The sequence below is a fragment of the Haplochromis burtoni genome, unplaced genomic scaffold (assembly GCF_018398535.1).
Source record: "Haplochromis burtoni strain Fernald_Lab_line unplaced genomic scaffold, NCSU_Asbu1 Contig_19, whole genome shotgun sequence".
Taxonomy (NCBI): Eukaryota; Metazoa; Chordata; class Actinopteri; order Cichliformes; family Cichlidae; genus Haplochromis; species Haplochromis burtoni.
The window spans coordinates 1-25,130 of NW_024582380.1; the positions used below are offsets into that span (position 1 = coordinate 1).

The 25,130-nt window shown below is 38.6% G+C and overlaps 1 protein-coding gene across 1 annotated transcript in view; it reads left to right on the forward strand.

Moving 5' to 3' along the window:
• Nucleotides 1-130: 130 nt before the first annotated feature.
• LOC102294313 (gamma-aminobutyric acid type A receptor subunit alpha2) overlaps nucleotides 131-25,130 on the forward strand; it is a 44,055-nt gene continuing 19,055 nt past the window's right edge. The window contains exons 1-5 of the mRNA XM_005916636.3: nucleotides 131-1,937; nucleotides 10,873-10,940; nucleotides 13,839-14,059; nucleotides 15,580-15,662; nucleotides 16,414-16,557. Coding sequence (XP_005916698.1) covers nucleotides 1,805-1,937; nucleotides 10,873-10,940; nucleotides 13,839-14,059; nucleotides 15,580-15,662; nucleotides 16,414-16,557 — 649 coding nt within the window. The 5' untranslated portion in view covers nucleotides 131-1,804. The remainder of the gene's footprint in view (nucleotides 1,938-10,872; nucleotides 10,941-13,838; nucleotides 14,060-15,579; nucleotides 15,663-16,413; nucleotides 16,558-25,130) is intronic.

Below are 25,130 nucleotides of genomic sequence, written 5' to 3' on the forward strand. Positions count from 1 at the left end.
GGGTATCCAGTTACGGAAGCAACACATTAACAAGAGAATTCTGAGTAAAACCAAAGTTACTTTCCCTAGTAACTAGTTACTCTGAAAGTAACGAGTAACTTGAAGTAACTGAGTTACTTTTGATAGAAGTAACTAGTAATGTAACTAAGTTACTAATTTAAAGTAACTTACCCAACACTGGTTATAACTAACCCCACATAGTGTACAATACTAATGACATTAAAGGTGCTTTTCAGTATTCAGATTTAGAATATATTGGTTTCTAGAAAGAGAGCAACAAATAAAGCCATACACAATAATCCATAAACATATATAAGTAGAGCTTTGTTGCATTCATTGCATTTAACTGGACTCTTGCAGGAAATTAATCTACCTGCATTTGTGATATTATTTAGCAAAATTTATTAGGATTGTTCTGATTTGCCATTGAACTGCTTTTTTTGCACGCAGACTTGGCAGCCTTGTATATCATCTCTCTTAAAACAGGTTTATGTTGATGAAAGCCTTAAAGACAAACATCTCCCACTATATTCAATGCTAAGCATGTCTGCTGTCACCAGCAAGCAAAGAAAATGTAAACATACTAAACTGCTGTTCTTGAATTAGCTGAGTCGGCTGTTTGTTTGTTTTTTTAACATTTATTTTTCTCAGTGTAACTATTGCTACCAGTAATGGCAGCCATTTTGCTGCTGTTTTATTATCTACCTCATTTCATTAAGTGGGAGATGCTGCTGCATTGTAGAAATGTACTGTTAGCCGTTGTCCTCAGGTTACATATCAAATATATATCGATATACATCAATATAAACATGTATCAAATATCAAACACTGCACTGTAAGGCCCAGTAGTGATTGTGTATCTATAGGTACGCTAGCAGGATGTTGTTAGCACAACATCTACAATCATCTGTGTTTATGGCTAAATTTGATACTTTGTTTAAGCTAAAATAGCTAGCTAATCAAACTGCTAGCAGGATAATGTTAGCACGTCTACAATCATCTGTGTTTATGGCTAAATTTGATACTTTTACTTAGTTAAGCTAAACTAGCAAGCTAATCAGACTGCTAGCAAGATAATGTTAGCACGAGTACAATCATCTATGTTTATTGCTCACTTTAATAATTTTTTTTAAACTAATGGGTCAGTTAGTTGGTATAGGTTTCCTCTACAGGCTAATTTAGATTTTTTATAATTTTTATGACTCCCCGCCCAACAAAGCAAAAAAGAAAATCAGCATTTTGGTATACTCATGATTGTGTTTCTTATGGCTTTAATACACAACCTAGAACATACTTGAGAATAACAAATCAAATATTTATATGCTATTTTGGCCTGTAACATAAATATGAAGGCTACATTAATCTAATGCTTTCAGTGAAGCTAATTAAAGGATTGTGGTTCAAACAGGAAAAAGAGCTAAAGATGGGGGAAAAATGATTAATATTGTTTATACTTTCCCAGCGACTGCTTAAAGTAAAATATGCCCATAACCTGAGGCTGTTATACCAGAGCTGTTGACAGTGGTGATTAAGTAGAGCTTTAATGTGGGACATTAACTGAATTTATTTACCATGAATCTCTGCTGTGATTTGCATAGTCAGTTGTGTTTTGACTCCCAGATCAGATGGCTGGAACTGGGTCATCCATGTGCATGAGAAACATGGTTACGTGTATGTCTGTGTTGGTATGCATTCTCTGCCAGCTACAATAAGCACTCCTGTGCTTTTCATAAATCAAGCTGCTGAGAAGAACTGAATCTAAAATGTAATCAGAGTACTGCTGAAGTGTCCCCTTGTTGTTTTCATGTCTCTGCTTACTAGATCGGTGAATGCAGATGCCACATCTGATTCCTTTAAAAACAACATCACTCTGTTCACACGCATCCTGGACAGCCTGCTGGATGGGTATGACAACCGTCTACGGCCTGGTCTTGGGGGTAAGCAGAAGAAGTGCAGACATACAGTTTATAGAATCTAAATGAACAAACGCTGTTACGAAACAGCACGTGTGTCTTTTTTGTTAACGGCTGACGGCTCATTTGAAGTGAGAACACTTCATTTAACATCAGCTTTTCTAGTACTGATAACCTTTGGCAGCAATCCCCTCGAGAATAAACTGACAAACACACTCTGTGCACAAAACATTTAGATTATATAATGCTTCCCTCCACTTCCTGGAAAGTAACAGCAGCCAAAGTGGCCACATTTAACCCTGCAGAGAGTTTTACTCTTGCTTGACTTTTTAGGGAAAAACCAAAGTGAGAATATTTGTGTAAAACATAATGAAAGACACTGTATGTGTGGATAATGACACTGTGTAGCTGGTTTGTGCTGTCTTAGTGTTTTGTAGCTGCACTGCACAGTAGGAAGGTGGCTTGGAATTACATGGTATGGTTACATGTATAAATGGTTGATGTCCTCAGATGAGTAAATTAAAAAGTGTTAAAAATAAAATATTTAGATCAGAATATAAACACTTTTGGTGTATGCTCTGATGCTGGGGCCATTAAAAAGAGCTTCCTGAGAGCTCCCTTAAATGTTTGATAAATTTAAATTTTTAAAAGCATAACAGGCTTTTGGTATTTTTTGCTTCACACTTTCTGCAGAAGGCAGCGTTTGGATTTTGTTGTTTGAAGAACCACATCGCCTCACGCACGCAGCAGCGCTCCACTCGTCATTCTCACATCTCCCGTTATCCTTCATGTTTGGGCATTTCCAGCTGGCCCCTCAGCCCAAAGCTGAGCTCCTCCCTCAGGATTTGGTGCCATTTGAAATTCAAATTCCTGGGGCCATCAGCCCAGCCCAGGAGCTACCATATGTGGAACAGACCTCCTTTAGCTTGGCAGCACTCAGCCTATTCAAATGGCCCTACAGTAACAGTCCTGCCAGCTTATTTACTGTGCAGAAAAGCCCCAATGTATGAAGAAAGCTCAGGTATCTAGAAAATGCAGAAATATAGAATGTATCTTTGTGTTTTTGATATTTCACAAACGCTTGATACACCAAAACAGACTGATAGGATCGCGCCAGTAAAAACCTGATGCTTTTGGACCAACAGCTAGCAGTGAATAAGTGTCTGTGTAACACACAGACTCAGCGATCTGACGTAAAACACTTAAATAAAACATTAGAGCATAAATCAGAAACTTTTGAAGTGTGTTCCTCTACAGGAGCACAGCCTCGTAACGCTCACAGTGTAGTAGCACACTGTACCCATTAATGTACGGAGGAAACAAACAGCTACAGAAACGACATCCGATGTTTTCCACACGGCAGAAACATTAGATCTGTATGTCTCATCTGTGTGTGTGCGTTGGGGGAACACATCGTGTTAACGCTTCACTGGACTTTGGCTTATGACATATTTATAACAACTGAAAAAGAGCCTCCTCACAGCTGCACGAGCATGCTCACTCATACATACAGTAAACTCAGGGTCAAAGGGTGAGTGTTTTTGACAGTTCTCATGGTCTAAGCATAAGCATTCACAAAGAAAGAGAGAAAAAGGGAAAAGCAGCTTGAATGCCAGTGTCATCAAACATTCAGTCATTTATGTAGAGGCTAATTACACATGCAGAGTATAGTATAAAATCTATTTTCTCCCTGTAGCAGTTTAAATGTTTCACTATCCTCCATCATTAAAGATGTTTAGAATAGTTACAACTGTGGACATAACACGGACACAATGCAAATCAATGAATAACTACAGCCTGATAAACCAGGGAGGTATAGGTATGGTATTTTACAGTTTGTAGTAATGATTATATGATAAAGATTGGGAAGATGGACCCACGTTTCCCTTTGTGGGGTTTCAGGGGAGAAGAAAAAAGCAGCTACAATTTCTTTAACCATGAGTGAATAGCTGTGTGGGTTTAGGCTGCGAATGTCTCCAGAATTTACTTAGAACAAATTTACTTAAAGCAGGCTTTCACGTGCATAACTGTGTATTTTCTCTGATATAGATAATGTAACTAGACTGTGGACTAAATTGTTTTAATCTGACATTTATTTTTCATACTTGTCATCTGTTTCAAGTGCTCTTTTGAAAATGCAGCATTTTTTTCCAGACACTTTCACTGAAGTTGAGCCAGGCTGCAGAAAGTGAACAGAGAACACACAGTTGCTCCTCATCATCATTAGTGTGACTGTGAGGAAGCTCACTTCTGTTCGTATTCACACTTCTGCCACTGATTTGCTTTTCACCCCCTCCAGAAATTTGTCACCTATCCATGACTTCATGCTCAGCGCTATACCTATCAGAGACAGTTACATGTCAAAAGGTTTTTATTGTCTAAAATCGAACATTTCTCATTTACTGGGAAGTAACCATAGGCAACAACAAAAAGTCCTTTTGATGTTTGGGACCAGTGTTTTTTACTGGAGATGACCAGAATTCCAGCGCTCTCAGTCCTGACTGGTGATTAACCGCTTAGCCCCACACATGTTTGATTATAAACCAGTCCATTTCATGTGTGTGTAACATTAACATGTTGTAAATTGGAAGCTCTTTCACTATTAAATCTCAAAGGGTCATCAAGAAAATGTTTGCAACGATAAACCTAATCATGGAAACTTTAAACAAGCTAAAAGTAGCTAAAGCTAAAGTTATCCAGAGCTCAGAGCCATCCACAGGCGAAGCGGCCTTGGTATGAGCAATCAAAACAGCTAAAAGGGCAAAAAAAGTTAATGCCCTGTTATCAGGTGTTATCCTTTTATCCTTATTTGCAAAAGATGTAAGTATCTGGGATTTTCTGGTAATGTAAAATATTTTTGGATAAGGGTGAGGTATAGGTGCAGGAGCCAAGTTTTGGTTGTTATCTTATGCGTGCCGCTAGGGGTCAACTTTTGTGTTTTTCGGTAAGGTGTGTTTGTGTGAATGTATTTAAGGTAGACACGTAATTAGCGGCAGGTGTGTTGTTGTTCAGTTTGTGACTGTTGTGCTGTTATGATATGGTGATGGATAAAGAAAGCTGTTGACACAAATGTAACTGATGGAAGAGCAATCAAGATTAAATACGAATAAGATAGTGGTGGTGGTCAGAGGGCCCGGTGGCGCCAGTGTCCGGCAGCCTCGCCTCTGTCAGTGCGCCACGGGTGGCTGTGGCTACAATGTAGCTTGCCAGCACCAGTGTGTGAATGTGTGTGTGAATGGGTGGATGACTGGATGTGTAAAGCGCTTTGGGGTCCTTAGGGACTAGTAAAGCGCTATATAAATACAGGCCATTTACCATTTTTTCAAGATAAGTAGCTGGAGTTATTGGACTGTAACAAGTTTAACAAGTTCATTCATACCAGTGGCATCGCGTCAACTTGAATTGGAAATTGGATATTGTGTATTCACAAACTTACTAAAATGAAATTAATATACAGGAAATGTTCTAGGTTTTATTCCTTCTTTAAAATTTGACGTTATGACCTGAGATGTTTTGAGTTTGTCATACCTATTCTGAAGAATACTGCTTCACAGTAAAGAAAGACTAAAACTAATAAAAACTCAACTGAAACCAAACATTTCCAAACAACAAAGACGAGTAAACCCCTTCTGGAAACAAACTGAAACTGATCCAATCTGAATTAAATAAAAAATATCAAGCTATAAAAATTTATATAATCACATCTTGCTTCTTCTAATTGGACTCTCATTTTTAAATGATGCCAATGCCAAGGTTTCTACTGCTTTGTGCTAAAATGTCAGAAAAAAATTATAACTGCACAGACCAAATAGTTCACCAGTATTATTCACTGCAGCTGCAACAGGCGTCGACGTGTGAAGAGGGTTAACTGACCTTCCTTCCTCACCTGTGTGACGGAGTAATCCGGATGAGTTTTTACACAATGCTAATTTATGAGCTGCTCCTAAAAAATGTAGTGCTTTGTTCATTCAAGTCAAATCTGTTCCCTCTAACAGTCTGTCATTTTGCTGCTTCTCTTCGTCTCCATTGAAACTGGCAAGAGTTAAGTTGACATTTGGATGGTCTCACAGTGGAATGCACAGAGTCTCTAACACAGGCAGGTTGTGTCTTACTGATTAAACATGGTTCAGCAGGCCCATCTGTACCAAATGATTCAGATTATATGAAAAGCACGTGTTTGTGACTGCTGCTGAATAAATGAACTTTAGGTATTGTCCTTGCTCCCTTAAATAAAATATTCTAATGTCCTCGGGCATTAAATGCACTCTTGATATTTTTAAATAGTAAGCACGTATTTCCCCTGAAGGCAGTGCTTTTCTAGGTTTGCTACTAAAATGAATAAATAAAAAAGCTAGTTTTGCTTTTGAAGTTGTCCCACTGGTACAATGCAAATGGAGTGCAGCTACCATTTGGTGATGGATTTGGTTTTTACAGACCTGTGTTTGTTTATTCTTGAGGGGCTTTTGATACTGGTTTGTGATTTCTTTTTGTGTGTATGTGAGAATGAGTGTGTGTAGTCGTATAGCAAAAATCCTTTACTTTACTTGATTAAATAGTTTTCTGAATCAGACATGATAAATGACATTGGGCCTGCATTTGCATATAAAATGTGCTTAAAATGAAGAGCCAGCTCCATGAAACCAACAAGACAAGAGGGTGTTTTTTCTCATTTTCAAGCACCCTCTGCAAAGTACGCTCAATACAAAAACACAATTACAATGAATAATAATAAAACCCTCAAAAAACAAATCCTGATCATTAATGTTAAAGCTGTAGCCTCCCGAAATCTTGAAAAGAGAACAAAGGCTGTCTCCTTTCTGTTGTAAGCTCCATTAAAGTCCATCTAGAAGTCTTGCTTCTCAGCAGTCATCTTGAAACTCCGCCCCTTATTTGTTCAGTTATTTTGAAGTCCAATATACATGATCTTTCATTTTAGTGGTCACTTGGAATTACAGTAAACTACAGCAAAGTTCTTGCACCACAATGTTTGCTGTTGTAAAGTTATCTCTTTTGAGTCCTCTGGTATCTTTTTAAATGTCTTTGATCCTTTGCACCACACAGAACATGTATGGGCTTTATAACTGTTATAAATACAGTGCTGACTTGCAACAAGAATAATTCTCTAGGCTTGATTTTCAGTTCATTTCTTGTGTAATTTGACATACCCCAGCCTCTTCTTTCTGTTTTCTTTTCTTAAGAATGAATGGCTTCTTTACAGCCACCTTTCATTTCTAAGATTAGATTTCCAGTGCGGCTTCAGTAAACAGCAGATGGATCAGCTGAAGGGACAGATCCATCTCTCAGGTCCTGTGTCTGGTCTTTGCTGGGGTTTTCCCCCTGATTTCTTAATGACATGACTTTCAGAAACTGTTCATCAGCTGTGGAAAGGGTTTTAGATCTGCCACTTCTTCTTTTGTCCAGTTTCCTCAAATTGTTTGATAAACACAGTGCACCCCATACCAGGACATGCCACGTTTTCAGCTAACAGCTCGTTTGGAATCACCTTGGTGGAACAAAAAAATATTGTATTGTCAGTCTGTGTTTTCTTTGGCATTTTACATAGATTCAGCCAAAAAATGGGAAAAAATGTGTTAGTGACAGGTTGGTAGTGCCTAAAGACATAAAATAAATTGTATTTTTAGTAGTGCTGTCAGTGTTAACCTCGTTAAAATGACGTTAACACCATAACTACACCAACGCGGCAAATCTCCATTAGTAAGTTAACGCAGATCGCCCCGTGCGAGGGCTGCATGGCGCTAACGCGTTAACAAGCTAACCGTGCTGACGCGTTGACACCGCGCAGGAACTCACTAACGGAGATTTGACGCGTCAATTCGGTTATGGTGTTAACGTCATTTTAACGAGATTAACGCTAACAGCACTCATTTTTAGGGAAATTGGTTCTTTGCTAAGTTTTCTGTTATGTGCAGACACAACACAGGTTCATCGCTTAGGTTTTTATGAATGAGTGACTGATAGGTCAATGTGAAGTGGCTTAACAAACAAAAACTGTCACCTGACAATAGTCAGCTGCAAGGACTGGACTGGAAATGAGTAGAAATAGCAGCCAGTGTCAATGTCATTGGCTCAAGACTAATAAAAAAAAAGTCTCTTCAGAACCAAAATATGGAGAAAAAAGGGATGGCACAAGAACTCTGCACAGTACTGTGTGCCAAAAGCATCAGCTTTAATAGTAAATATCACAACTCGACAAGACTCTGTAAAAAAGAAAGAAAGAATGGATTTACAACAAAGTACAAAGAATAACTACAAAATACTAAACAGTGAAGAAATGCAATGAGACTTCAAGGAAATTCATGGCAAACACTAACCTCCATTAAAGGAAAAACAGCCAGGAACAAAGAAAATGACAACATTATTTTTCCATCATATAAATAGCTAATGAAACCAGCCCTCAGCCCTGATACTATACAGAAATTATTAATAAACATGATAACTGATAGCTTCTTTAAACAGTCAAACGATTAAGTAAATCACAATGTCAGGTGGCGAAATCATCCCTCATGAATTTTCCCAGTCTTTCTGTTCATCTTGTGTCATGGTGGCTCCTGTTAGTAATTCTCAATTGTACAATACTTTTAATATTACGTAGCAAGCTCAGTAAATGGTATAGAGATGAAACATTCACCCATTACAACACATGGCCAGCACACTTGGATTAAACAGGATATATAGTGTCACAGCCATTGAGAGACTCGGTATATTACAGTGCATTAAGCCCTTATGCTAAAATGCACCATTCTTTGTCACAAGAGAAAGTAATACAGGATATTTTTACTGAGGCACAAATGTATTTACAATTATAAATCAAACAAATGAAGGTCTCTGTGGTAGAGTAAAAAAAGAAGATGAATCTCAGTCTGCCTTATTTACATTCCATAGCCTGGTTTACACGAATAAATGCACCCAGTGGCATGTCTAGCTAAATAGATTGAACCTATTACTCCTCAGCCTGCCGCAGCCTCTGATTTACGTTATCTTATAAGCAGGTGAACGGTGGTAATATTTTATATTAAGCCTGTGATTTATAGAGTAGTTTAGCTGCATGAATGTTATCAAAACGCTGACTGGTTTCCACCGATGCTCAAATTTAGGTGGAAGAAAACATGTTTATTAGAAGCCAGGGAGAAACATTTGGCCTTTTTTAACACTTATTACTACTGGAGACAACACATACCTGCAGGGAATGAAATGTGGGTGACACCCTGATTGGTAATATGTAATTAAAGACAGAACAGTCAACAGTCAAACTGCAAACTACTGACACTGTTATCAACCATTTCTGTGATATGTCTCAGAGGGATTGTGGATGGCAGCTCACCTTGCCATGCATGAGAGAACTTTTCTTAAAGTGAAGTATTTTTTAGGTGGTATGTAAGATGTTTTTCGCTGTGTAGAAGAGAGCATAGTATGAAACATGGAAGCTTTTTGAATCGACCAAGCACAAGAGATTTATCTTCAGTAAATATTTCAAAGAGCCGGAGTGTAGAGAGAGCGAATGGAGCTGATGCAGCAGCGCTGATGCAGTTGCACATTGTCACTGGAACGGGAAACATGCGAGGCCTTGCTTTTCCATAGCTGTGAACATTTAGGTCAAATTTGAACTTACATGTTGCTTTGATTCAATACATGTAATCTAACAGAGGTTGAGCGAGCATTTCAAAGGTCACGTGTACAGTTGTGTGATAAAGAAGGCACACCTTCTTACAGTTAAAGGTTTTACATATCAGGACATAACAAAAACAATCTGAATCAAAAATAAAACCATGTTATTGTCTATTTAACATGAACTAAGCCAACATGCAGAAGCAATGTCTGAACAACTAAGAACACCTGATTCAAATAATCATTTTCCACGTGACCGTATGGGTCTCTCACATCATTGTGGAGGAATTTGGACCTGGATCTTTACAATGCTGCTTCACTTTAGCTCTGCAGGCTGCAGACTTTTGTCCATCCACAGCTCCTTTAAGGTTTTATCATTTCAAAGCATTGCAGCATCTGGATTATTTCCTTCTTCAGCCATTCTGCTATAGCTTTGCTTTGTGCTGGGATGATTGTCATGTTGCATGACCCAGTTTGGCCCCGTATTTGACAGTAGACTATTTTTCCTTATGGTCGACTCATAAACACAGTGTATGGTGCTGTGCATTATGGACAAACAGCTCCACTTTGGTCTAATCTGTTCAAAGGAGATTGTTCCAGAGGTCGTGTGGTTTGTTCAGATCCATGCTCCCATGTTTGTTTTTGGAGAGAGGAGGCTTTCTACCAGCGGCTCTTCCAAACAAGCCACACTTGTTTAATATTTTCTGATCATGAATTTTAACATTTAATATGAACAAATAAACAGTTGCAAGGTTTAATATGTCATGATTGATACTCATTAGAGTTTGCTGAATTTTAAGATTTTATGTCCTGATAGATAAATCTTTGACAGTAGGTTAGGTGATCTTGCACATAATATAGTTCTGTCTGTATGGTAATGATGACAAATAACTTCCTGAAACAACATCACACAAATGGAAATAATAACGACTAAAAGCCACCCCGAGTTTAGCTTAGTAATTGCTTTTAATATGTGATTACAGCAGCAGCAGTATCCATGTAGCTCTGAAAAAGCACTTACTTGATGAAGCTCCGATAAAGTATAAGATCTTTGTGCATATGGCATTATGACTCCAGCCCAGAAATGACTCCACGTATCCCAGCGCTTGCATATAGAGAGGTAATTACTGATTATAGATACACTGATAAACTAAGTAGCTATTCCTGAAAATGGAAGAAAAAAGATCAAAAATTTTGTTTAATACTCTGTAAATCACCTCAAGCTTCGAGGATATGTGGCAAACTTTTGAACAGTACTAAAAATGAAAGAAAGTTCAGCGTAAACTCGCTTCTTTTGTGTCTTGATGTCGTTAACAGTTTTTCTCTGATCCAGACAGAGTAACTGAGGTGAAAACAAACATCTATGTTACCAGCTTTGGACCAGTTTCAGACACGGACATGGTGAGTGCAGCGAACGGACGTTTATTCACTCTGCTTACTGTCATTTCTCTCACAGCCTGCTCGTGCTTCAAGAAGAAACAATATTTCTTTTATTTTCACCTTCATTATGTCTTCCCCTCACACAAACACATGCAAACACTACAGTACTGAAGTAGGACGAGTAATCCTCACTGTGTCACGATGTCTATTCATCTGACAATTTTCATCTCATAAATTATTGAAAGTCTTCTTGTTATTCAAGTCACTGCTTTGTTTATCCTGGGCTTTCCTGTTTATCATTCTGAAACACGCACCCACCTTCGCATCATATCATCAGCCTCCCTTCAATTGCTAAAGGCTCATTTTTCCAAGTGATTAATTCATCGATTCAGCAGTTAAGTTCAATGCAATGTTCTCTGAAAAATATATGAACAACACGCCTCTCGGCCAAACATAAATCAGCACTTATAGAGAGTGGGACAAAGACACCAAATAATAAATCTTTGAGGCTAAAATTTATTTAAATGTATTGATTTATTTTTTAAATCATATGGCAAAAATCCCAGATCCAAATCACCACCCACATCTCATCAGCTAATTGGCCCAGAGGGTGATCAGTTGGCCAAATGATTTCTGATGTCTCCTTTTAAAAACATCTTGAACATAAACAGATGGACAGACAGACAAACAGCTCAAAGGAAAATTTCCTTTGCTTCAGTTTCACTGGCAGAGGCCGTCACTGATGACCTCGCTTATAACCCAAGGAGGAAGTCACTGCTAAAACCATCCCTTATATTCAGGTTTGGAAACACATAGTTTAAAGTATATTATTTATCTCAGGCTCTGCTGTGAGATATATGCCTCATAAAAAATGAGAAACAGGATGAAATATTCTCATCTGATCTGTCTGCTTTATTCAGATACTCTAGAGAAATTCAGGCGATTGCTGAGGTGGCCACATATAAGATTTATATAAGGTCCACCGAAAGGAAGAAAAACAACAAGATGAAAAATAGAAAAAATGAACAGTATTTACTTTAGGGGACTTAGTCACAAAATGAGCAATCTATATTTATTATAAAAATGAAATACAGATAGAGTCAGATAGCATAAGGCTGCCAGCCCAGCATTTGAAGTGTACCTATTATTCTCATTTTCATAGTCAAAAAGCAGAAAAAATTGTAAACACAGAGACGTCACATAATAGTTAGTTACTGGGTTTTTCTGATACGTGATAAACCTGAAAATTCAGTTTGTTATTTTCCTAATAAATAACAGTTTCTAAAATATTTATATTTTATTGTGTTTTATTTATCACAGGTGGAATAATAAATATATATAACTGTCTAAGAGTTGGACTCCAACTGTTTGGAGACAGGTTGTCTCTCCCCAGGAGACCTGTGCAATTACTTTGCAATTAAAAGTGGTCACAGACAGGCACGTGTTGCACAAATAACCTCTGAGTGACCAGTCTGTTGCCTCAACTACTTGAAATCAGGCTTTGACAACAAAAGAATTCACCAGGCAACCACAAATGTTTCATAGTTGCAAGGTAGTTGTCCTATTTTTGCTCTAGTGTGATTGAGCCACGGTCACTAAGTAAGACTACCTAGTTCACTTGCCTACTGTGACCATTAAAGGCTTTTATCATGTCGAAATGTAGAAATAAAATTGACATGAAGAAAAAAAATCATACTGGGTGCCATTGAGACATCATCCAGAAATGGAAATTCAGCTGATGTCACTGAGAGCCAGGGGGGGAAATGTATGAAACTGAGTATTTTTGATCAGTCTGAGCTTTTTTCCTTGCTGGCATTACAAACAATGACCTCATCATTTTTAAACTTCAGCCATGTTTGGTACAAGAATTATCTTCGTATCTTATGAACAAAAAAGGTTTTTAAAAAGGAAAACAACCAAAAAAAAGCTCTTATTTTGTAAACCAGCTCCATTTTAGCTCCCAGCAAAAAGGAGTAACATTGTATTCTTGTCATGGATTAATGCATAGTGCTTACTTTAGGACATCACAGTGGTATATGTAGGAGTTACCCAAAATAAACCAGTGTGCACAAACATCAAAGTGAAGGACCAGGCTTCCCAGTCTGATGTTGAGGTGGATGAATGTGTTTTTAATAATTTAGAAGGATGCAGAATGTTTTAGAAGAGAGCTCAAAGAAAACATTTACAGTTAGCCTAAACCTATGTGTCGTAAGCACCACAGCTTACTGACCTCATTTATGCTCCGTCTTTCAACAACCACACTGTTCACGTTCAGACATTTTTTTTAATGACTTTTTGCTAAACTTTACTAAATGAGACCTGAACTGAAATACTAAAGCAGGCCCTCTCAGAGTCCGAGCTGCTATACCGTATAATCCACAGTTTCAGTGTCCCGACATCTAAATGTCACAGGCTTTGCAACTATGACGAGTAAAAAGAAAAAAAAAGTATCTCTTTCTGCTTCTCACCCTCACTTGCTGTGTGTGAATCACACGGACACGAACATTCACACGTATACACATTTCACGGTGCACTGATTTCTGCCCTTAATCCTTGCTGTGTGGTGTCTTTTGACAACACAGTATTGCAGGTTAAGGGGGTCATGTTGGCCTCAGAGTCAGCTTAGGAAAACAGCAACTGAGTAAGCTGTGAAGGAACAGGGCGAGTGTGGGTCTCACCTTCATGGAGACTCGCTATTTGGAAACAGGGATAGGTTAAGGTTAACTTCACCTGCCAGCTCTGCCAGCTCTGTAGGCAGAGCTGGCAGGTGAAGTTAGTTGTGATGAACTGCCCATCAGTGTGCAGTTTAGCATTTTTTGAGTGGGAATGAGCCTTGTTTTAATACATGGGGAACCTAAGTCATAAGAGAAGTAATAATATAGTGAGATTAATTCATGAACGTATCTCATCTTTTCTCAGGAGTACACCATAGATGTTTTCTTCCGGCAAAGCTGGAAGGACGAGAGGTTGAAATTCCATGGACCAATGAATATTTTGCCCCTGAACAACCTGATGGCGAGTAAGATTTGGACACCGGACACCTTCTTTCACAACGGGAAAAAGTCTGTGGCACATAACATGACCATGCCTAATAAACTGTTGAGGATCAAGGATGACGGGACTCTGCTGTACACCATGAGGTAACTCAAGGCACAGAAGCAAAAAGACAGAAACAGTGAGAATCGCGTGGATAATATACGTTTGCTGTCTAACTGAGGGTTACTTAGAAACACTGATTACATCTATAAGGCAAACATGAAGCTCTTGCTAGCAATGTGTTAGCTTATGTTTACACGTAATGTCACATCATCACTGGAACCTGAAAGACTAAATGAGGCATTTCTCTGCTGCCCAGCACTGCATTTAAATACACATCTTTAACCCTGCCATACAAGCTCAACAGCCAGAGCTGCTTCCAGTCGATCCATCCTTCTCCAGAGTCAGTTCAGACTGGCTCAGGTTGGATTTGGAAAAGTAAGTCAAAAAAATGATGATGGAAATAGACTTAGATGTGGATTGTTGATATTTTTCACCATAGCCATAGAAACTCGACTCCAGTCACTGTGAAACTAACAACAACTGGGCCATTGTTAAATGGCTAGGTAATGTTAGCGCCTCCTCTCCCCGGACAAAAACACAGATAACTACATGTTTGAGACATGAACCCAGGAACTCTCAAAGCCAGGCTGCTGGATACAGCTTCATATTTGCCTAAGAGACATGAGAGTCCACAAACGTTCCTAAAATAGAGAGAAAGAAAAAGAGAAATGACGTGGATGGAACGCTTTTCTTGCTAAAGCAAGCGTGAATACAGCAGCAACACAGAATCCCATTTGTTCAAATGTATTTTTTATGCCTCCTGTTTCTCGCATTCCTTGCTGTGCTTGAATGCTATTTCAAAAAAGTCAATGGAAACATACATTTTTGTAATAATATTAATTATAATAAATTGCTTAACAAATTCAGACCACTTGTCAGAAAAACAAAAAGGACTGAGTTCATTGCAGGAGATTCATGTTTTTATACCTAAATTTGTGCCGGCACACTGGACTCTGAGGAGTGACATTCAAACGGTAAAAGTAATTTTTCTATTTAGAAACACAAACATGTGTAATTTGGCATCTCAGTAAAAACTAAAAATGTGCTTTACTATTTTTTCTGCTTTTTTGAAAAATAGCCAAGTTGAAGATTCATGGATAACAATAAGAATTACAGCTCAGCACTGAAAACATTATTTTGTTTAAACAGCCTGTCCTGGTGGATTAACCGTTATACATTAAAAAAATGATTTTTTGTAATTACCAGTATTGTTAATTTCGTCAGCTGTGGCATGAACCTTACATTGGCTGCTGGTCTGATACATTTGTAAGCACTGAGTATTTTTGCAGTGGTTGGATATTGTCTTAAACAGCACACAGCTATGCGGTTTCTTAGCACAGAGCTAACCTACAGTGTCACCATCTCTGCTGGTCTCTGCAGCACCTCGTTTGTTTTGCTCCGCTGATTACATTTAAGATGATTATTTTTGTTTCAAGGCATTACAGATGGGAAGTGTCTTGAATAGTGCATGAGGCTTGTGAGTTTATTTTTCTTTCTATCTCTGCTGTATACTTTTCATGCATTTGCAAAGTCTCCTCCATTTTCTGTGAATTGGATGCAGGTTAACTGTGCATGCAGAGTGCCCAATGCATCTGGAGGATTTCCCCATGGACTCTCATTCCTGTCCACTAAAATTTGGCAGCTGTGAGTAACTCTGATGATGATAGTGCCTGAGGGAACTCAAAAGTAAAATGCTGCTTTGTTTCTTTTTTTGTTTTTTCTTTCCTTCCTTCTTCTCACTGGTCCTTTGGCGAGAGAGGAGCCTCAGGAACAAGTGAAGCTAGAATGCATGGCTCAGTTTTTTGGCAGTGGCACAAACAACACTACGGATAGAGGACTAATTGGAAAAGTCCCTGGGAAAAATGGGGAAACCAATGCTAAGCTCATCCAAATATTTTTGTTGGGTATTTAATTCTGCTAATGCTTCTTCACATTTGGATGGAATTTTTTGCTTTAAGCTGTTTCAAGATGTTGCTTTAAAAGCAATAATTATCCTAACTCAGTGGGTCATGTCTGAAATGCCTTGATGTCCTGTCTTCTTTATGTGGTGATCTACAGTATTTCACATTTCACGTTACTGTGCAGCATGACTGACAGAATATTTCAATTACTGAATGTACTGAAGTAAAAATGTTCCCGTTTCATTAGACATTGTCAGGTCAGCAGACACACTCTCATATCCCATATTCAGTAAATTCTGTGGCTGACTGAAAAGGGCAAATGTCACTATGTATTGATATCTTGTTGGTGTTTCACAAGTGACATCATAAAGCAGTGAGGGGCTTTGTTTCTCTCAGCAGTATCATTTAAACACTGTAAAAGGTGGCTTTTCATTTGGATTTTAGAAAAATGTATCAGTTTACCTCCAATGAGTCTACCCTCTTCCTCTTTTTAGATGCCTACACAATCTCAGAGGTGACTTATGCTTGGACTCGCAATGCTTCCGAGTCTGTTGTAGTGGAAGGGGAAAGCTCTCGGCTGAACCAGTACGACCTGCTTGGGCAAACGGTCGGACAAGAAACCATCAAATCGAGTACAGGTAAGAGTCTGTCGAAGCCTGTTGGGAATCAAATCCACCTCTTGATCCTTTTGTCTTCTCCTCGCTGACTTCATCCACAGACATTTTCAAATACTAGAGAATAATGAACATTTGCCAGATTGGTTCCAGTGAGTATTTCTATTACACCCTTTGGTGACTAAACATGGCAATAATCTGAAGCCGTAAGAATCTGTTGTATGCCTTCCACTGCATCCACTTTGTGGAGTCAGCAACCTGAATATCTTTCTCACTTCCAGTGCGTTTTAGTGTGAAAATCAAACTGAACTGTGATTTTGTGCTTGTTTGGGAGGATGTTGAGATTGTCCACCTCCTACATGTTGCAGGAGGCAGCCGTAAGCCCGCTGTGACACGCTTTGCTAAGTTTTGTCTTTATATTACTCACTTTATTTGGCTTGGAAAATGCAGAGACATCTTTGCTCTGGCTTTTGCATGGAAATCATTTGACAAAACAGGAGTTTGGCATTTTCTGCTGCACTGGTCTATATTTTGTTATTGTGTGTTTATCCTGGTTTGAAGACCCAAAAGCTGCATGGCAGGTGAGCTGTTGCAGTGACGAGCCTTTTTACTTGTTTGGAGAACAAAGACTGGCCGTTTATTTGGGTGGATTTTTTGCATTTACCAGTAAAAAAAATAACACATGCCGATGCATTACTAGAAGCAACAACTAACACGCATCTGCTTTAGCAGTCAGAGACTTAACAGAGATTCTCTAGGAGAGAAGAACAACTTGTGTCTTTCAGATGTCCTTTGGTATGTTAGCATAAAAACACACAGAAACTGAAGTGTCTGACTAGAGTGGAGCGATGCATTAAAGTCTAAAAAAAATCTATAATCTACATAAGAATGAGTAGCTTGCTTACTAGGTTTTATAAGGAGGCTTTTGACTCATCACGACTCATCCTTGCAGGTTTTAGATCTCAACACACCTGAATCACATGATTAGTTCATTACCAGGCTTCTGGAGAACTCCAAGACATGTTGAGAAAGTAATTTATCCATTTAAATCAGCTGTGATGGATCAAGGACACATCTAAAATCTGCAGGGACACCGGCCCTCATGGACTGGGATTGGGGACCCCTGATCTAGAGCAACAGATTGTCATATTTTACAAATCCCTCGCACAAATCCTTGAAACATCAGCACTGAGTAGCAAACACATGGCTGTTCATCAACATCAATATTTCCTCCCATCTCCTATCTGAGATGGAACACGCCACATATGGCTCCTCCACAGGAAATGGAAGAAGAAGGCTCAAGTTCATCATCAAAGTAGACTGTAGTGGACTATTTAATTTTTAATCTATTTAGTTGTGTTGTACTTTGAGATGGTTTCCGATGAAATTTTTAAGTCGCCACACCTGACGGAATGATTCTTTCTAAAAAGGGGATTTAGATCCTGCATTAAAATAACAGTTCATGTCTTGCATTGTTAGGTTTGATTGCATCCCTTATGTCCACAACAGGAAAACTAAAACTAAAAATAAGCAAAATATAAAATATATTCTAAATGAGTTGTTCTGTGTTTTAGTTATGAACCTACTTGGATGAAGTTCTTGCTTATTTTATAAATACATTCACTAATGTATGCTTGTCTGCTCTAATGTTATTGGCTTTACCATGATGCTTGCATACTATATCATTTATACAGGGTATACGGCTAACTAGCTTAACATTACTACTGTATTTAAAAGACAGGCCTGGAGTTTTCCGAAAACAAGAAAGGGGTAAGAGCTGTGCTTGTAAAAACTCACTTGCTGATATCAGGTCTTATTTTTAGAAGCATGTTGCTGATTTTGTGGTTATGGTCCCATTTATCACTAAATAGATGGTAAACTTCTGTTTAACATCTATTTATATATAAACTTCCAAGGACAAGAAGTATTTCACACTACATCATTCTGTATGGTTTTAGGTTGTAAAAAAATAATTTTTAGTTGGTCTGAGAGGTGTGTGTTCAGGTGAGTTAGGGTGGACACTGACCAATCAGAAATAAACCTTCCCCATCTGTACAAATCAGCTGACTGCCCCCCAAAATGCTCATCAAAACATAAATGGAGCAAAGAGCCCTTATATTCAAATTTCACGACTGAGACTGATATTGGTGATTTAAAAAAACTGATATATTGGCCAATTTTTTCTTCTTTCGGACACACAACTATGCATCATCCTCACACGTAACATGCTTGAAGTGTGTTTTTGTAAATTCTGAAAACAGTTCTCTTGTTACACTCTCTATTTTTCTTTGATTATATGTAGAATACAAGGTGTAAATACATGTTTTTCATTCAGGTCTTCAAGTTTGAGCTGGGTTTTTAAAGCACAGGGAAACATGGCAGCAATGAACATGTTGTCTTGAAGCTTTGCTGGCTACACACAGAAATAGAAATATGCTCTATCCAAGGTAATCGGTTGTCAAGTTAAGTTATTTCAAAAAAGTGTTCTAACAAGCATATCGTTGACAAAGTTCAGAAAAAAAACCCAAATCCATACACAAAAAAAGTAAGAGATAATGAGGATTAAAAATAGAAGCAATACACTTCTACATACGCCAACACAGATGCCAAGAAACAAGATTGAACTTGTGTGTGTGTGAAGATGAAAGCGACACCATCACTGTCCAAGATGTAGGAAACACAAAGCTGGTTGTAATTTGGGGTAACTAAACATGCCGCAAGTCTGAATTTAAATACCGAGGCAGTGTGAGGCTACCAGGCTTCTTCTAAAAGGATGAGAGGATGATGGCAGCTGTTTTCCTTCAAACGCTGGAAGCGACAGAAATCTGACTTTGCGATGGCAGATGATGTGATATTGGTGATAAGCAAATCAGCCATAAAGGGTATTTAATGCACTGTAAGTTAGTGAGACGAATGATATGTTCTTGTCTTGGTTTTGTGAGGATTGTGTTCACATAAAGACAAGAAAAATGTACCTTATATTTCTTTTTATATCCTTATTATATTATTTTTTTAACATTACATTTGATTCTGTCATAAACTATAATGCAAAGTGGTAATCTGAATTATTTGGGGAAAATGGCCCCCTGTTGGTAAAGCTGCCTGCTGTAGCAATACCGTGTAGCAGAATGAAATTCACAGCATAGTGATAAATAACATGCAGGAACCATTGCAAGTAATCCCCCAAGAGTTATTAATTTAGAAATAAATACCCCCCAGGGTGCGTACAAACAGAGCAGAACCAAAGCAGGTGGAGGCTGGGTGGAGTGGAGCAGCAGTAACATCGACAAGCATAAATAGGCCGCCTGATCGGTGCAGTGAGATGTGATGGGGTGGATGTGGTTGGTTAGTTGTTGTAGCAGAGTGGGAGCACTGTGGTATGAGAAGTTAATGCAGTGCTGTTTATCACTGAATAAACAGCAGCAGTCATGTAATAATAATAACAACAATAATGATAAAAATAATGACGATGTCAGGGGTAAGAATGAGTGAAGCAGAGCCTGGAGGATGACAAAACAGACCTGACAGATGAACCAACTTCAGCGGACGCACAGTTTATTATGGTGCATGTTGTCATGGTGACAATGGATGTTGCCATGGTCGCATAAGCATAAACTAATCAAAAAGTACCTATATAGCACTATTCCAAACACAAGTCACAAAGGGCTTAACAAGCAACGTTTAAAGAAAAGTGAGAAAAGTATAATAAAAGTAAAAAAAATAGATGTTTAAGAAGCATCTGTGGTGTAGGTCAAGTAAATTGCAGAGGATAAGAGATCTGAAAGCATCCAATATACTCACTGGCGCTGAGTGACAGCACTGATCTAATTTTAGTAATACTACTTCTGAGGAAAACCTGACAGAAGAAACCTTTCTGGATTTGCAGCTTTTGCAAGATGATGATAGAAGTCACTGTGATTATAGTGGTGAGAATGGGAAAGTAGGCTGTAATTGCTGGAAGACTGACATCCCCCCCCCCCCCCCCCCCCCCCACCACCACCACCACCACCACCTTTTAATTCTGTATTGTTTGTACATGGACTGATTGATTCTGGCTATTTAAAGATAAAGTATTGTCAGTTTGGATTAATCAGTTTAAAGAACGCTGAAACTTCCTTTGAAAATGTATCAGCCCTAGCAGGGGCTAAATTAGCTAAAAAGGGGGAAAAGCACTGTTTTGAACTTGTCAGGGAAGAAGGTGAGATCAGAGTGGAAATGTGAATTATGCCTGGGATGGATTATCACAAATGTAAAGAATGAGTTACATTTGATGATCATGCAAGAGTTTGAGAAATTTGCTCCTGTGGAGGATACTGACCTGAGGGTTATCGCCTGCAGACTTTAAAGGTACACTTAAGGAAAGAGTGGGTGGTTTACAAAGCTTTGCTGTGGAGTTGGATGTCTTTTGTATGAGCCTGAGCGTGGAGAGTGAGTCCCCCTTTTCTCACAAGATGTTCTACTTTTTTCATTTCTGGAACTTTTTCATGCTGGAGCTTCGATGTATTTCAGGATAGAGTAGGTGAAAGTATTGAAGGAAAAACACAAGATCTAAACCTGTGTTCTTGTATCAAAGTCTAAGACCATATTTACTGAAATATGTGTGATCGTTCTGCTTTTAATAGAACTAAAAAAGGACTAGGTTTTCCTTTCTTTCTTTCTTTTTTTAATTAGTCAGCAGTGAATTTAAATACAGGCTGAAATTATAGCTGCAATGTTGGGTTTTAGTTTGAAGTTACACCGGAGAATGAATATGTGCATGCTACTGCATCCCTGAGTGTTCCACCAATGTTCCCTTTAGGTATCAATTACCAGTACACAGTATTTCCCCAGTGACTGAAATCCCCCATCAAGGGAATCCCTTCTGCAGTTTTATTATGTAAGAATACCCTTACATGGACTAAATTTTCCTATATAGGTTAAATGGTGTTGATGCCTTGGTGGAAGGCAGAATGCCTGCCAGTGGCTGTTTCTCTTGTTTAGCTAGTCACTCCACATTATCTGATTGGCTGACTTTAAATTAATCATTCATTACTAGTGTGTCAGTGTGTGATGTAGCGTACTTGCAAACTAGGTCATTTGGCACGAACTAATGCACTCTCTGGCTTTACAGAGACGGACATCTTGCATAAGCCTGTGAATATACCAAGACACTGTTACAAGAATCTCACAATTCAAAATATATGTTTGTTGTCTCAGGAACATCTTTTTGTTGAATGCATTATTCATAAAAATCCAAGCCTGAGCAGAGCTGAATGTAGTGATGCTTTACCTCACACACAGTGTGGAAAGTATTGTACTACTAAAGGGCAGCTTAACTAAAGTGTTTTTTCTTGTTTGTTAAAATGCCTAAAATGCTTTCCCCTTCCCCCACACATCCAGCCAGTACTGATTAAAAATAGCATTCATTTAGAGTTGTTTCTGTACATTTAGCAAATCACATACTCTTAGCTCTTAAGGGACTCCTGGGGGGTACTTCTGGCTCTTTAGCTGCTAAATACTCCACCATATTCATTAGCAAGCTGCTAACTTCATCATTTTGTTGGTTTGTTGCTGGGCAGTTTGTAGTTTATGGTGGCTTCTCTGCTGATACCAGCTGCAGGCATACAGCTGTCAAAAACACTACTAAATCAGTAGCATTGTGAGACGCCTTGTAACTCACTAGTTAGAGCATGCATCTCACGTACAGGAGCTCATACCTTAATGTGGCATGCTTGGGTTTTGATTTACTGTACTACACCACTCCCTCATCACGCCTCCTGTGTTATCTGTAACTGCTGCTGTCGAATAAAGAAAAAATAAGAGTAAAATTGTGGCTTTTAAAAAGTGTTAGTTTTGAGGCTCAGCATATTTTATTTTGGCGAGTGACCATATTTGGAGAACAAAATAGAGCAGACATATTAGTAGCTAATGCTGGCTATCTAGCTTAGCTAGGTAGTCAAAGGGACACTAATAATGCTAGGGATCCTCCTGAAGGCCTCTTGTTGTAAAAAGCTTCCAAGTTGAATGAAAGTGTACGGCCTTGTTGCTGACCCCTTTAATCAATTTTCCGTTGACTTCATGAGTTCAGTCTCTGTATTCAGGTCATACTGATAGGAATTTTTTGTAATATAAGGCACACTTAAAATCCTTTAATTTTCTCAAAAATCATCAATGTGCCTTATAATCCAGTGCGCTTTATGTATGAATTCTAGTTGTGCTCACTGACCTCGAACTGATTTTATGTGGTACACGGTGCTCAAAAATCTGTCAAAAAATGCTTTAGTACGACTTTGGTAAGCTACGAAGCTGCACTGCTTGATGGATTGTTGGAAATATTACCTAGTCAGGAGCCTCGCTGAGTAATCTGGGTCCAAAACTCCGTCAGCTTCAGGTCAGGTCCCAAAGTCAAATGAACACTGCGACATCACTGAGAGGTAAAAACTGCTGCTTTACCAGGTGTAACAATTAAGTTTAACATCCAGGTATCCGTGAAAACAGAATTTATTAAATTTAACGGAGTTAAACATGATATAGCATATTCTGACTGAGAGATTTCTGAAACGAATTAAAATGTACAGCTCTGCTATCACTTCCGACATAAATAAAGACAGAAAACTAAACAGCAGTGACGTTTGTAGCGTTGCTGAAGTTGGGCTAGCTGGTATATAATGATGTGCTCAGTGTTGCCAACTCCTCAGTAAGGAAAATCGCTATTGGCTGTCCTAAAAGTCGCTAGAAGTCGCTAAATGATGTCATCGCCTAATTTGCATAATTGGTCATGCTAATGTAATTGCAACCTACGTTGTTGGAGAGAGAAATAACATCGTGGAAGAGAGATGAAGTGAGTCCTAAATGCATTTAGAGTTTATTTAGAACTACAAATTAAATTTCTTTTAGCAGTTATTGTTTTTTTTTAATGTCACAATTCCAACCCTGCTCCTTTATCCGGGCTTGGACGAAATAGGCACTCTGGTGGAGTTACTTTGTGTGTGTGTGTGTGTTTTTAAGTAGTTTTAAACCTTGTGATCCACAAAACAGCATAAGAGTAAAAGAAGAACTGACTGCGTTACAGTCAGTGCGGGAGCAGTGGCTTTGCTCATGCGCGATTCATTTGCAGTTTGGACGCACAGATGTGAACATCTTCTGCACTGATAGCAGCGTGGGGAGGACTATCCTCCGCCTGTGAGCGCTTTGGCACGGGCGAGGTGCCCACGGCAGCAACCGCTGCTTGTTGAGAGTAGGAGCGATACTTGCATTCACGTCAAAAAGTCGTCATATATAAGTCTCCAATAACACCAGAAAAAGTTGCCAGATTTGTCGCTAGTCGCTTTTTAGAAAAAAAAGTCGCTAAGGGGGTCTGAAAACTCGGTAAAAACACTGGATGTGCTACGTGATCGCTAGCGTCACAGCTATGTTAGCATAACATAAACACAGTGAAGCTGGAGGATGAACGCTAACTTTTTTCCACTCGATAAAAGTTAACGTGAGGGTTCCTGATGGTTAGGGACAAATGCAATCACATGGCAGGATGTTGTAAACGGACCAAACTTCAGTCAGGAGAACAGCTGAGATAATCCAGCCACAATACAAGGTTAGTCATTAATATACTGCAACTACATGGGAATAGAGCAGCTGCCAGAGAATTCAACATTAATGAATCAATGTTACAGAAGTGGAGGAAGCAAGAAGAATGAGTTGAGTAAAGTTGTTTCGCTTAATGCGCCTTATGGTCCAACAAATACAGTAGGCTAATTTTAAGGTTATTATTAGAATCAAAAAAGGGAGAATATCCAGGATATGCTCACTGGGTAAAAATATGTCAGTCAGAAGTATTTGGCCAATAATGTACGGTTTCTGTCCATTGTGTCATTTCATGGTAATTTTGCAGAAAAACAAAGAATATTTCCCATTACTCATTTCTTACACTGAATTTTTTTTTATTTACGCTGCACCTACAGTTTAATTATTTCTTTATTTCCTGTAATAACATCATTTGCTATCCCTTTATTCTAATGTACTTATCTAATTATAGGTAACTATAATTGCATCTTGTAATAAAAAAAATACTGAAATTCCATTCAGTTACAGGGGAATTACAGCCTTAGTCGTGGGCCAAATTATAAAATGTTATCAAAATGTTATCCTTGCCTGGAAAACCATTCAGTCTGACCAACATGATGAATGTATAGCATCAGTTGTTCGAATAGTATTTCTATAGCATTTCCAAATAACACATATTCCTTCAGTTTCCTTTGTATAGCACGTTCCCAGAGACTGAGGTGTTCTCATCCATTTAGAAGGGAACATTGTTTCCTACACTTGTTTTGTGCTTCAGTGGGCAACAGTGACAGTGCCAGAGTGGCGCTGTCACTTGGTGTTTGCTCGCTTTGTGGTAGAGTATCACTTCCTGTTCCTGCTCAAACACAGTGGTGTTTCTGAGTAGCTTTTCTGCTTAGCAATTTAATTAAAATCTTTTGATACATTCCTTTTCATAGTATAATCTTCATGTGCTTCATCTGAAGCACCCTTTCTGTGTACTCACTACCTAATTTATAGCCAAAGTATTCACTCACTGTCTCTGTACTGTTTCGCTAGCTTAGCTTAGCTCGTAGCCGACT